This window comes from Leptonychotes weddellii, chromosome 12 (genome assembly GCF_054177405.1).
Source record: "Leptonychotes weddellii isolate Sample4059 chromosome 12, ASM5417740v2, whole genome shotgun sequence".
NCBI classification, from domain to species: Eukaryota; Metazoa; Chordata; class Mammalia; order Carnivora; family Phocidae; genus Leptonychotes; species Leptonychotes weddellii.
The window spans coordinates 67,188,221-67,203,369 of record NC_138380.1 but is presented as its reverse complement, the minus strand read 5'-3'; the positions used below and the strand labels follow the sequence as shown (position 1 = coordinate 67,203,369).

The following is a 15,149-nucleotide window of genomic DNA, read 5'->3' as shown; positions in this document are numbered from 1 at the left end:
GTGATGGGTATTAAAGAGGGCACGGTCTGCATGGAGCACTGGGTGTTATGCACAATGAATCATGGAACACTACATCAAAAACTAATGATGTAATGTATGGTGATTAACATAACATAATAAAAAAAAAATTGAATCCAGATTGACTCCACTGTTCCCCTTTTGGCCATTTCTAGTTCTGTGAAACTCTTTTTTCTTTTTTAAAGATTTATTTACTTATTTGAGAGAGAGTGAGAGAGCTGGGGGGAGGGGCAGAGGGAAAGAGAAACTCAAGCAGACTCAAGCAGAGCCCACAGGGCTTGATCTCACGACCCTGAGATCATGACCTGAGCTGAAACCAAGAGTCGGACGCTCAACCGACTAAGCCACCCAGCGCCCCTTGTTCTCTGTGCTTAGAATATCCTCTCTTTGAAAAGTTGGTCTTGCCTCCCTTTTCAGATACTTAGCCCAGATGTGGTTATCTGGCCGCCATCTCCCATAAGCATGTCCCCTTTCAGGAAAAAGCTGATAATCATTAAAGTTTGGGGCTCTTGCTTTATGGGTGGGCAGTAGTCCATTACTGCATTATGACCTCACTGGAGAGCTATGTGGTTTTTGCCATTCATGGGAAATATCTTCTCTACCTGATTTGGAAAATGAAATGATACAGATTTCAGACAGTTTGAAATCATTTTGTACGGGTTAAGAGAGACTAATCTTCAAATATCTTCTCAAGTCAGGATTAAGTGCCAAGCTTCAAGATGCTCATTTGATTATGGCTGTTTCTCAATTTGTTCAATATCATTAGGTGTGTTTAGTGGCCAATTCTGAAGTAGAAATCCAAACAGGTATTGAGCAAAATCCAATTTGCATGTAAGCCAATTGTTTTAGAGAAAAGATTAATTAAAAGAAGTGGTAGGTTAATTTAAATCAAGCAAGGCCAAGCATCTATCCTGAGTTTAAATCCCTGACCCATTTTTATCATCCTGGATAAAAAATAGGAATCTGCATTGGATAAATACCTCCACCAGGAAAAAATGAATTAAGAATCACATTTAGAGCTTTGAACTAAATCTTTCACAATATAACAGATGCTCTTAAATGAAACAAGCTCATTTCACCAAGTATATTTAATAGCATCAATTTGCATGAAGAAGAGTAAGTATGTTTTACAAGTTAGAGGGCTGGGGGCAATGTTGAGAGGAAAGTGCACCCTATAATCTCCTCTCCCTTCACCCATTCATATATCACACATTTTTTGACTTATGTTTTCACAGGCACATAAATGATTGCAGATATGTAGCCAGGGTGGTCCCAACAAGAACTGGGGTTCAGCTTGGCAGCACACTTCTGTAGTGATTGTGACAAGCTTTGATAAATAAGCCAGTTGACAACTACAATTATCTTGGAGAAGAGAATAACATCGATGGAAAAAGCACTTTTTTACTCTGTCCATCCAGAAAGTTACCTCTGCACCCAGGACAAAGTTTAATAAGGAGCCTTATGGATGGAAAAAAATATTACTTATTTATAGTACCCTTTCTGTTTTTCTTCTCTGTCCATAGAGACTGAAGGAATTAAAGCAACGGGAATTTGCTCGAAACGTAGCTTCCAAGTCATGGAAAGATGAGAAGAAACAAGAAAAAGCACTTAAACGGCTTCATCAGCTGGCCGAGTTAAGACAACAGTCTGAATGGTAAGAAATAGAGGTATCTCAGATGGTTCACAACTCTCTTCAATCATTGGGGAAATGTCAAAGATTTATTTGATTCACTGTTTCAGTGTAAACAAATTATAATTAATTGAAACATACATTTGAGAGCAAATGGTTCTAGTAGTTAAAGGCTCATAAGTTAGTTCCTTTGGTATCTGACTTTTTTCTTTCCCAATATTGTTAATTTTATGTGCTCTTTAATGAAATGATCTAAGAATGATTCTAATATACTGGCACTTATTCTATCCAGTTGATTCAAGTGGACGCATTTAGCTCTTTAGTAATTATTTTAACTTTTATAATAATTTAAAAAACCATAAAGAACAGTGCATCTTTTGGGGGAGGAAATAAATCGGTACGTTTCCCTGTACACACTTGAATCTGAAGTAAATAGCACTATCATTGTCCAGATGACAAGAGAAGATGTCATTAATGCAGTTAAATTTACCACACCGTGCCATTTAAATTGATAATTATAACACATGTTATACTAATACGTCCTTGTAGCTGAAAAATAGCTGTTTTACATAAGCTTGGAACTGCCAAATGTTTCAAAGTGAGGAGATTGTTACCTGGAACTCAATTAAATTTGCAGGTTGTGATTTGGGTTCATATGAATCATAATGTAGAACACCTAATGTAGCTCATTAATGCAGCTGACAGCAACCTGGTGAATTGTGAAATTTATAGTTCTGTGCCACAATTGAAACCCCTGTTGTTGAAATGAAAAACAAGATGCAAGAAATTTGGGAATGAATGACTCACATTATTGAGTGTTGTTAAATATTAGAGCTCACATTTCATTCTAAGAAAATATTTATTTTAAGGATCAATTTACGAGTAAAAACACAGCATTCACCTTACATATGTCCATGTATTTGTATTTGTACCACTATCTTAGACTAATTTAATTAACTTATCAAAATACATAAAAAATAATCATGCAAAAATTGAGAAATTTGGTATAAAGAAAAAATAAAGTTTGAAAAAATATGTGTCCAGAGGTGAGGTTAATATAAAAAATGCATGCTCTGAGGTCCTCTACAATCATAGAAACAGGACACAACTGGTATTGATCTTTGTACCTGCCAACACATTGAGGATCTTATGCTATTCAAACACACTGTCAGTAAGATGCCAGATAGTCCTTGTCAAAACAGGACTCAAAAGAAAAAGTCTAATGATAATTGTGGTAGCACGAGGGAAAATAATCTGAGGAATATGTTAATTCTTGGGTGACTTATTATGGTATTATAAGATTTTTAAAAAGAGGAAACCTCACTACAGAGAGACAACTTTTAGGTAGTTCCTTTAAAAACACACGACAAAAAATCTGAGTAGACTTAATACACATAATTTTGGTTATTTTATTAGTAGAAAGTTGTCACACTTCTGCGCTTCTACTTACCCATTCCATATTTTCCTTTGGGAGAAATAATGGTGGTGATGGTTATGATGCTTTTGTTTACAAGTGCTGAGTTTACAAAGCTACTCATGACGTATCTTCCAAATTAAAACAAATTAAAAGATCTACTCGATGGGGGTTGAGCTGAAAATCATATTAACTAAAAAAAAAAACACATACTTTATAGAATAGACATACTCTCCAGGTTCCTTTTTTTTTTTTTTTCCCACATTGTTAGGGAAATGATAGGTGTTTAGCTTTCCACATACTCGGAACCAGGAAGATTACTGCATTCTTTTCTGCTATCTGCCATCTGCCCTCCAGCCAATTGTTCTTTTTGCTTAAGCAGCCTCATGGCCTAAGGGAAGTCACTTAATAGAATTATTTAATATTTCCATCTTGGCAGCTGAATTGAAAAATGAAAGTAAGAAATAAAATGAAAAAGAAAAAAGATCATCTGTATTACTACCCCCCTCCTGAACAACATTTCTCTGTCCATTATTCTCATTATAAAGACTTCTAAGTAGGATGATGCAGATAACAAGAAAATTTTTCTGTGGTCCGTTAGAGAAGAGAGGAGAATTTACTAGTAATAAGAATATTCGAATTGGACTGATGGAAAAAAATGATGCAGAAAACTTGTAATGGGTCTTATAAAGGGCAGTCAACTTTGGCCATCTCTTGAGTAATTCAACGCAACCTGGTTCCTCAGCAAGCCTAGTTATTGTATGGAGGTGGAGAGTCATTCTGTTTGTAAATTTCTACTACGTATGAATTTAAGTAGAGTGTATATTGATATGGACATTTTTCCAAATTTCAAAAATTATAGGACCATTGACTCTGAGAATATGGAATTCCTTATGTAAGAGCTGGATAATGTGGGTCATTAGGATATTATATCATTTAAAGAAATTATGTTGTTTTGATATGTCTTGTTTCCTCTTTGGAAAGTATACTTTTTCACAGAAGGTAATTAAATTGTGCATGTGTTTAGTTGCCAAGAATTAGAATTTTGGGAGAGCTACAAGAATGGACAATCTATTCATAAGAATGAAGGGGTACCTGTATAGTCACTTTTTTATTATAAATAAAAACAATTAGGTAAAAAATACAGAAAGAAACTAGAGAAAGTCTTAGGAAAAGGACTAAAATCATAAATAAGGATATAACTATAAAAATTAAACCTTTAATTATGTTAAAAGGCATAAACTTCTATTAAAATAATAGAATTGAAAACCACAAAGATAGAAAAATAGGATTTTTCCAAAGTAATAAAAATAAACTAGATTTAAGATAAGGGAAATTAAAGTTTAGAAAGCAATGAGATAAAGAGTTTAAAGCATAAGCATTAGTGGTAGAAGAGATTAATAATGAGGGTAAAATGCTAAAACTTCTGAAAAATATAATCATAAATGTGGATTGGATTATAAAGTGAGAACAAGAAGTAAGGACAAGAAGAGCAAAATATAATATGAAAACAATAAGAGGAAAGAGGATTAAAAATATTTAAAAGAAGGGGCGCCTGGGTGGCTCAGTCGTTAAGCATCTGCCTTCGGCTCAGGTCATGATCCCAGGGTCCTGGGATCGAGCCCCGCATTGGGCTCCCTGCTCAGCGGGAAGCCTGCTTCTCCCTCTCCTTCTCCCCTTGCTTGTGTTCCCTCTCTCACTGTGTCTCTCTCTGTCATAAATAAAAAAATACATATATATTTAAAAGAATATAAAAGAAAGATGCTTACACATTAGAGAGATAAATGGTAAAATAAAACAGCAATACAGAAAAGAACATGAAGACTAACATAAATCAAAGCAAGAAAACATGCAAAACAGTACCAGGATAATAAGCAAAAATATTATTAAGGGAAAAATAGAGAGAGATAATATAAAAATAGTAAAATATCTGAGTCATAATGGAATCATGAGATGCAGAATGATAATATTCATGCACCAGGCTTTTGAAATAATTTCTGCTAAATGCAGATAGTAGCAGATTAATTGACATTCCTAGAAAAGGTAACTTAGCAGAAGTATAGCTCCTACTTAATCTAAAGTGTCTCTGTGGCCCTAAGGCAAAATCGAGAGCTGCAGATGTCTCTGGTCCTCATTCCTCTATCCCCAGACTGCAGGCACTTTAAAAGACCAATAACTGTAATTAATCTCTGTGCTTTCTAGTTCCCTTTATGTTTGAAAGAAATATTTAATAAGCTATCTTAAGAGTGTTCCTTCCCTTTCTTTTTTGAAGTTTTTATTTAAATTCTAGTTAGTTAACATATAGTGTAGTATTGGTTTCAGGAGTAGAATTTAGTGATTCGTCACTGACATGGAACCCCGGGGCTCATCATAACAACTGCCCTATCTTAGCATGTTTCTTCCCATTCTCATATCAAATATGCCTAAACACCCTCTCTAAAAAGCATTTTAAAAATGATCCAAAAAAAAGAAGATTAATGTGATGAGTAAGAAGCAAGTTTTCATTATGAAACAGTTACTGGAAATGTTCAAAAATTTATTTTCCACGAGACGCAAGGGAACGCTATAATTCTAAAGCTACAGCCATTAGTTTATGAAGGGGGAACAATCTGAAAGTATTAAAGAGTGAATGGCAGCTGAAAGTATTGTAAATTAAAATCCATATGGGCATAGTAAATGACTGGTTGGATATTGTAAAAAATTGAATTGGTAAAATAGAAATTAAAAGCAAGAAATTCTTTCTGAATGAGAGAAATACACTAAGGACACTGAGTACTGAGATAAATAAGACCTAAAAGATATATTGAGGAGAGCCAATACACTTAACATATAAATTCCCAGATGAAAAACTAAGCAGAGAAGAAGCAATAATCAGAGAAATCAGAAGAAACTATAACTGAACTGAAGAAGTTGAATTGAAAGGGCCCAGCAGTACTACCAAAAATTAACCCAAACAAATCAATCTGTAACTATGGTCTGGTAAAATGTGATGCATATATGTATGTATAATATATAAATATAATAAAAATAGATCCTAGATAATAAATACAATAAAAATACATTATAGATTGGAAATATAATAAATATATATACATAAGTGAAAAGGAAAATTGCAAAATCATACAACTGCGCCAGTGGACTCATTTCAAAAATGAATAAAAGGAGGCTAATTAAGTATTTTTCTACAATATTACACCTGTAAACACGATGAAGCAAAGTATATGGAATTTGGTGGACAAAAGGAATGTTATTCCAGAGTTCTACGCTGATTGGCCAAATAGTCATAAGTGAAGGGAACAAGAAAGAACTTCTTAGAGAAGGGCTCAGAAAACACACCTCTCCATTAGAACTGAAGCTACATGTGGGAAAAGATATCACTTGTTTTGGTATTATATACTCAGGTAACAAATGACTGAATAAAAATAAAATAAAAACCTAAACTAGAAAAAAGCAAACAGACACACATCCAAGCATGTAGGAAAAGAAAAGGAAAAAGAAAGCCAAGTCAAAGCAAAACATCAGATAAATGGTGTGATTTGTGTTGCCCGCCCCCCAGGAAGGCCAATGTAGTTTTAAGGTAGAACATTAAAGAGACAATTTTAATCTAAAGAGTTTCATCTCTTATGTGTACCAGTGTTTCCAGTTTTCTGATTGAATTACTAATTTAAGCTCCGCAGAATGAATAATCTTTACAAAGCTGTTAAAAGATAAAACATATATATGCATAAAAGTTAGAAAGAACGTATTTTGGTGAGGAAGATGAAAAAGAAAAGATTTCAAAATAATTGAGGCTATGGAGAAGGCTTGTAGATGTGTGTTACTTTATTATGCATTTGTTATAATTGGTCAAAATAGTGACCAGTCATGAAGAAAGAACTAGCCACACTGTTTCAAAGGGAGACAAACAGGAAGGAATTTTAAACCTGAAGCAACAAAAATCATAAACTGGTAGCCTTTATACAAAAAGGCAAATGAAATAAATATTTTTATGCTTTGGAAATGACTTTTAATTCCATTTAATTCCTTATTTAATGTGAAGTCACCGATTGAAAAACTTTGTGAAAGAACGTTAAATCTATATTCCAAAAAAATGATAGGTTCTGCAGGACATCTATTGAGATGTAAATGCAACACTTTATTTTCTTTTGCAGCACTAGCGTAAGATAGTCACTTGCTATTGCTTCTTGCTAATTTCAAAATTAGAGGAAAAAATGAAACAAGATGAAACCAGAGAGGGAGACAAACCATAAGAGACTCTTAATCTCAGGAAACAAACTGAGGGTTGCTGGAGTGGAGGGGGGTGGGAGGGATGGGGTGGCTGGGTGATAGACATTGGGGAGGGTATGTGCTGTGATGAGCGCTGTGAATTGTGTAAGACTGGTGAATCACAGACCTGTACCCCTGAAACAAATAATACATTATCTGTCAATAAAAATTAAAAAAAACACACTTAAGTGATGTATTTTAGAAATAGCCACTATGAAACATAGGTGTACTGAGTTGTATAAATCCAGTGAAATGGTTATATGACAATAGACATAGTTTCATAAAATAGCATAACTCATCATAGAAACACTAAGAAATGTTCGCATATAGATAAGATTTCAAATCCAATGTCTTAATCATTTAAATGTTTATTGTATTTACAGTGTTTCTGGAAATGGACCAGCATACAAAGCTCCCAGAGTAGCCATAGAAAAGCAACTTCAGCAAGGAATTTTCCCAGTTAAGAATGGCAGAAAAGTATCATGCATGAAGAGCACTCTTCTCCTTAAAGGAAAGAATCTGCCCAGAAGCATTTCCGATAAACAGCGGTCCACCATGCAAAACCGACCCCAGTTACAAATGGACAGACGTTATTTGTTCGGAAATCGGGTACCACAAGCCTCTTCGGATCTCAGTGGTGCAAACCACAGGACAGGAGTATCATTTTCTTTTTCCAAAAAAGTGCATCTGAAATTAGAATCTTCAGCCTCTGTTTTCAGTGAGAACACAGAGGAAACCCACGACTGTAGCAAGTCACCCATCTATAAAGCAAAACAAACTGCGGAGAAATGCAAGTGCCGCAGGTTTGCAAATGAGGATACACATCTCACTAAGGAAAAAGATATAAACATCACCCCAAGCCATCTGGAAAGTGTCTTACACAATACCTTCTCCATAAGATCTCAGATCGTGCAAGACAAAAAAGACTCTATTGATGAAACACTAGAAGATTCGATTGGCGTTCATGCTTCATTCTCTAAATCTGATATTCATCTTTCAGATGTGGATTTTACTCCTTGCAGCAGAGAAAAAGAAACTAGAAGTACGGTGAAGAACACTTCGGAAAACTGCATTCATCACTCATGCCAAGCAAATGCTTCCTCCAGCCCACCAAATATTTACAAGCACAGTGATGCCAGGATATTTGAATGTCTGGATGAGTTTCCATCACTGGAGCCAAGAAAGCAAAACAGGACAGTGCAGCTGCATCCCAATTCCAGAATGGAGAAGGGAGAAGAATCTTTAGATGAAACAGAAAGAGTTAGCAGAAATGTACAGAGGCTTGTAAGAGATGCGTGTCCCCATGATGTGAAGTCGAAACCATTGCCTTTTCTCCACGTACAAAGTAAGGATGGCCACACCACCCTCCAGTGGCCTACGGAACTTCTGCTCTTCACAAAAACAGAGCCCTGCATCTCTTACGGATGCAACCCATTGTATTTTGATTTTAAGCTTTCTCGGAACGCAAAGAGTGACCATGATTCAGAGGGCCTAAAAACAGAATTGATGAAGGAGTCCTCAGAAATGAAGACAACAATAGAGAGCCAAGTCTCGGGTTTAATTGAAGACCAACGAAAATTGATCCAAGAAGACGATCAATCTCTGAAACCAAAGATGATAGCTAATCCAGATTGGGAAAATTTCCAGAGAAAATATAATTTGGGCTACAATGATTCTGAGCCAAATATGAGTCAACATAATTTTAGAGCAAGTGATTTGGAAATGAAAAATCCTGAAGTGCCTGCTTACCTTGATATCTCTCTAAAGAATTGTGTAGAAAACAATAATAGTGATAATGAACTTAAGGAACCTTCAAGGGCCCATTGGCAAAGCTGCCCGAGGGTCATCCTAAATGATGCAAATGAGGGCCTAGCTTTTTCTCCTTGCATCTCGAGGACTAAGAAACCAAAACTGATTCCTTGTGATCCTCATTCGGATATTGAAGTTGGAAATCAGTTCACCTGGAATTCGAGTCCTTACCCAGTAAGGGGTCACGGTGATCACGGGAAGGACGTTAGTGTAATCTTGAATAGTAACCACATCAGCATGGCCAGCAGGGCTTCCGGACGTAGAAACAAGAGAGATTCTCCCAACTTGTCTCTGAATAGACTTTCTAGCCCTTCAGACACGTGCTCTGGCAGTACATCCAGCCTGAGAAGTGCTTGCTCAAGTGCTCAGTCCGGGGATGAGGGCAGCGGTAATTTGCTCTTCTTTTGTAAAAGAGAACACAGCTCCATTGAAAGGCACAAAGGGAGACAGCAAACACACAACTGCCCGTCTGAGAAGATGGTCAAGGGCACCTGCCTGCCATCTGAAATACCGAGAGATCAGAACTGCAGATCGTGGGAATCGGCTAAGAATGAAAAACACTCCACTCATAGATACGGCCGCTGCAGACAAAGATCTAAACTGGGCAAAAATCAACAGCAGTTTTCAGGGGCCAAATCCAGGAGAATCCCCCACTGTGATTCTAGCTCACAGGTGTCCTGTCCCGGGAACAGTGAAAAGCCACCAAATTGCCAGGGACCTCGGCATGGCAGATGGGGCTCTTACTCAGGAGAGAGTATTTATTGTTTAAATAAAAGCACGAGAAGTCAAGAGTCTTTGGACAGCCCTCATATTTGTGACCTGGGAAAAGGAAAATCCATGCAGTATAACTCGGGGAACATCAGCTGCCTTCTGAGGAACTGTTCCAGCAGCCCTCCTGAAACCACGGAGTTGACAGAAGGAGAGAGGACTCCCCTGACAGCCAAACACCTTTTAGAAAGAGTGCAAGCCAAGAGGTGTCAGGAACAATCAACCAATTTTGACGTCTCTTCAAAGAACCGTAAAAATGAATCAGAGGCTCATTCACAAATTCAATGCACAATTCAGTTCACACCCCTGGGCTGTCACCAACAAGCATTGCCTTTGTCTGAAAAAACACAGAACACAAGTAAGAAAGGGAATGATCAAGGCGGTGCGATTCAAAGGACTCTAGAGAAAGACCAAGTCAAAAGTTCACAGACAAATAATGTCACCGTTTTAGGAGATCCTGATTGTGATAACCATCTTTCCAAGGGTCTAATTCATGTAGTAGCGGATTCTCAGTCACCAAACATGAAAAAGAACCCAACAACAAAAGAACCAGTAAAACCTTTAATTAGTGAAGTCCAACGTTTTACTCAAAGCTGTGACCCAGTACCAAATGATTTCCCTGGTGCTTTTCCATCTAACAGATATACCGGTGTTACTGATTCAACAGAGACCAAAGAGGACCAAATAAATCTAGACCTGTGGGATGTGAGCATGCCTATGAATCATGGAGAGGGGGATATAAACTCTTACTCTGACAGAACTATGCAGAAGCATGACAAAGTAGAAGATGAGTCAGAAGTGTGCCATAAATCAAGCTCGCCCCCTTTAATTCAACAGCCAATCACATTTTCTCCAGAAGAAATAGATAAATACAAGCTCCTACAGCTACAAGCCCAGCAGCACATGCAGAAACAGCTCCTATCGAAGCATCTTCGAGTTTTGCCTGCTTCGGGGCCGGCTGCCTTCTCCCCGGCCCCGGCCATGCAGACGGTCCCGGTTCACCAGCACACATCAATCACCACCATCCACCACACGTTCCTGCAGCATTTTGCTGTTTCTGCTTCCTTAAATTCCCATGGCAGTCCCCTCCCCATAGCTCATCTACATCCTCTTTCCCAGCCACATTTTACTCCATTCACGTTTTCCCCTCTGACTCCCACCATCCTCCCGGCGCACCCCACTTTCTTAGCGGGCCATCCCCTGCATTTGGTCACCACTGCCCCCTTCCACCCGCCTCACATCACACTTCAGCCCCTGCCCTCCGCCACATTGATCCCCGCATTGTTTGGCCCTCACTTAAACCCAGCCACAGCTTCTATCATCCACTTGAACCCTTTAATTCAACCGGTGTTTCAAGGTCAAGATCTTTGCCATCATTCTTGCTCTGGTCAGATGCAACCATTAAACGGAGTGAAAGAGGCCTTAAATGTATCATCAGCACACTTGAACTAATAGGTGTCAAAGCCCCTCTTGAGGATAAATAAAACACATTGTCACTACCTACAGAAATGATATATTTAAAGTGGTCTATCTGATTAAGGTTTTAAATATTGGTGCCAATTCAAAATGTGTCCAGTATATAAATATGAATGAATTGCCAATATCAAAATAGGAGCGTTTTAAGAATTTCTTTTAACTCACATAAATAACAGAGCAAATTTAAAATAAGTTTGTGGAAAGGTAAAGGGAAATGTGTTAAAGGTGTGTTTGGATGAGTTCTCACATAATGTTATAAAATGGTAACAGAAAACATTTGGGCAGATCACTGATACTACAAAGAAAATCAAATGGAAAATAATATTGTATGTTCTAGGTGTTTGTTGAGTGAGTGAATGAATAGATCGCACAATTGGTTTTATGCATCAGATAATAACAAAAGATCAGTGAAATAAACTGCTTATTAAAAATAATTCCAATGGTTAACTACTAAGCTTTCAATCAATATAATCTGTTTCAATCAAAATAATTTATATTTTCATAGGCAATAAGAGATGGCAAGAAATTTTCTGATTAATTCAAGTTGAAAATTACTCTTCAATGAAAAACAATCTTTACACAGATTGTATCATTGAGTTTCTGTGAAGTCGGTTTATCTTCGTTTCACACACATCTATGTTAAGAGAATTTTGTAACTGTAAGAATCACCAACATCTAAATTAAGAATATTTAATTTTTGTATACGAAAACATATATAAGCTATCATTAGTATTTGATAATGCAAAATAAAAAAGTAAAATATACTCAATGCCATTTTGAATATATTGCTTAATCTTTCAAACATTACAGGGATTAAAATATTAAGTTTTCTTTATTCTACTCAAGAAATCTTACTGTGCTCAGCCAATATTATGTATAAGTAGAGAGATGAAGGTTTGGAAGTGTCAGAATTTTTACATGATGTTTATCAAGAAAATCTTATAAATTATTTTGTGTACTTTACTCAATTGTAATAGATATCAGTAAAACACAGTAAATGGTGATGAATAAAATCACCATTCATGTAATTTTGCAAACGATCTTAAACATTTATTCAAAATGTTTCCTGGCCCACAGAATCTGCATTTCTTACATCAGTATTCTAAATGGCTCTCCAGTTAGATTTATTATTTTATATTCGTAAAATGAAAGAAAAACTCGTATGACTGCACATTTCCTATAAATATGAGTTTCAGAGAAAATTAACTAAGCAGAAATGGAGTGATCAGCCATCTACTGCGTGTATGATGATGTCAATGCTTCTGTTAAATGAGATGGGCGTCTTATTCAGCCTGGGTTTCACAGGGAAGAGAACCATCCTCACTGAAGTCCTATAGTGCATCAAGCAGAGTCAGGCTAAGCACCTGTTCTGTTATTTCACTCAATCTTCACAAATGTATTTTGAGATCAATGTTATCATTCCTCTGTACAGATGAGGAAAATGAAGTTGAAAGGATAAATTCTTAATACTTGGTAAATGATAGGAAAGGATATCTTTGATACTGGGGAGAGAGAGGGAGAGAGACAGATAGGCAGAGACAGAGAAAGGAGATAATGTGATTTTGAAATTGTAACATAAAAAAATATGTAGTTTCCTAGATATCATCAGAAAGTTGCAGGATGGGGATTTTGACTGAGATATGTCAGTAAGAATGTCTAATGTCTGAAAAGAATTGAAAAATGGAGGAAAGGCATCAAAAAGCAAAAATAAAAGCCCTCTATATTTGCATGGAACTTCATAAAAATCATTATAAAAGAACATTAATGAACACTGGGTGAATCCAATAGAAGTGAAATAAGCAGAATATTTATTATAAAAACTAAATGACAAATGGACCAGCAGATTAAAAAAAATAATGTGGATGACAATTTCCTAAAACAGATTACACAGTTGACATAGAGCCAAGACAAAGTAATTACGGGAACACACTAAAAGTCCTATTATGAAAAAGAAAGTACCTGATTAATTTCTATAATTGTCTTTGTGACAATTTAATCTCTCCAAAGGTTAGACCAGAGAACCTCTATTGGGCACTTCATTTTGACTAACGAGGACAGATTGATATGAGTTGATGGCATGGAAATGACTGTCCTGTATTATCAGTGATGACAGTGTTCACTGGCTGTACTATCTTGGACTAGGGGAAAGCAGACTTCACCATTTAAATAAGAGATAACTTGTACCACAGAGTGAGAAGTTAGAAGTTGTGTCATCACATGAGGAAAGCTACAATTATAAAATATTTCAATAAGGAGAAAAACAGTCCTTTAAACAATCCAATATAAACTGAATGGGGAAGACATTCAGAGTAATTTTTTAAGCGCCATACATCCATGGATCAAAATGAACAGAGATTAGCTTAATGTCTTTTTAGATCTCATTTATTGGAAATATCGAAAGAAGTTAGTATTTTGCTTCTGCTTGCTGTTTACTGCTGGGGCAGATGATCTAATAAAACAAACAAACAAACAAAAAACGGTTGTGTTACCTAAATCTGATTTCATTACAACTTTTCTATTAAGAAGACAGTTTTCGAAGTAGAACTTCGAAAGGAACAAGAGGAGAAAGCAGAGATAAAACGCTTAAAAAATTCTGATGACCGGGATTCCAAGCGGGATTGCCTTGAGGAGGGGGAGCTGAGGGACCACCCACAGCATGGAGATTACGATACGAAACTCACCATGGAAGACAGAGGAGAGGAAGATGATTCTTTGGCTCTCAAACCACTGCAGCAAATGTCTCGGAAAGAAAAGCCTCATCACAGGAAAGATGAAAAGAGGAAAGAGAAACGTAGGCATCGTAGCCATTCAGCAGAAGGGGGGAAGCACGCTAGAGCAAAGGAAAAAGAACGAGAGCATGAGCGCCTGAAACGGCACCGAGAGGAACAGGACAAGGCTCGCCGAGGGTGGGAGAGGCAGAAGAGGAGGGAGATGGCCCGGGAACACTCCAGAAGGGAGAGATTTTGTTAGAGGAGCACCTGGGCTGCTTAGTCGGTTGGGCATCTGCCTTCCGCTCAGGTCATGATCTCAGGGTCCTGGGATGGAGTCCCACGTCGGTCTCCCTGGTCAGTGGGGAGTCTGCTTCTCCCTCTCCCTCTGCCTGCCACCCGCCCCCCCACCCGTCTTGTGTTCTCTCTCTCAGTCAAATAAATAAAATCTTTAAAAAAAAAAAAAAAAAACGTTGTAGAACGACATGGATAAGGAATTTGGAATCTATAGAGAAAATTATTTCCTGGCTACTACAAATGATTCGAATCTTCAGGTTTAAAAGAATTTTACCAGAGAGTATTAGAATTGCTTAAAGAGAGCATCATGGTATCAACTGTCCTTGAGAAAACATGCAGAATCTAAGAGGAGCTAGAATAAATATCTTTACTTTTATAAAGGGAGGAGCTAGAATAAATATCTTTACTTTTATAAAGGGAAGAATGTTGAATACAGATATTACTGATTTAAAAGTTAGCATATTCATAAATAAAATGTTAAGCAGAATGTCTAACGAAAAAGGAAGAGACAATCACTGGTAACTATTAAGAAAAAATAGTACAAAAATAAAAATATTTTCTTTCTCATTTGTCCACTCTATTTTCATTCTCATTCAACAAATATATATTTAGGGCCATATGCTAGGGAGTAATCTAACTGCTGGAGATATAATAATGATCAAAACTAACAAAAATAATGTCAAATAGTTTAATTCTACTTGAGGCATGCAAACAAAAACCAGAATAGACAAGTGAAATATGTATTATGCCAGATGATGATAAA

General features: G+C 36.7%; 1 protein-coding gene across 1 annotated transcript in view; it reads left to right on the top strand.

The window, feature by feature from the left end:
* ZNF804B (zinc finger protein 804B) overlaps positions 1–12,216 on the top strand; it is an 89,794-nt gene extending 77,578 nt beyond the window's left edge. The window contains exons 2-3 of the mRNA XM_081800579.1: positions 1,542–1,672; positions 7,712–12,216. Coding sequence (XP_081656705.1) covers positions 7,815–11,357 — 3,543 coding nt within the window. The 5' untranslated portion in view covers positions 1,542–1,672; positions 7,712–7,814 and the 3' untranslated portion in view covers positions 11,358–12,216. The remainder of the gene's footprint in view (positions 1–1,541; positions 1,673–7,711) is intronic.
* The last annotated feature ends 2,933 nt before the right edge of the window (positions 12,217–15,149 follow it).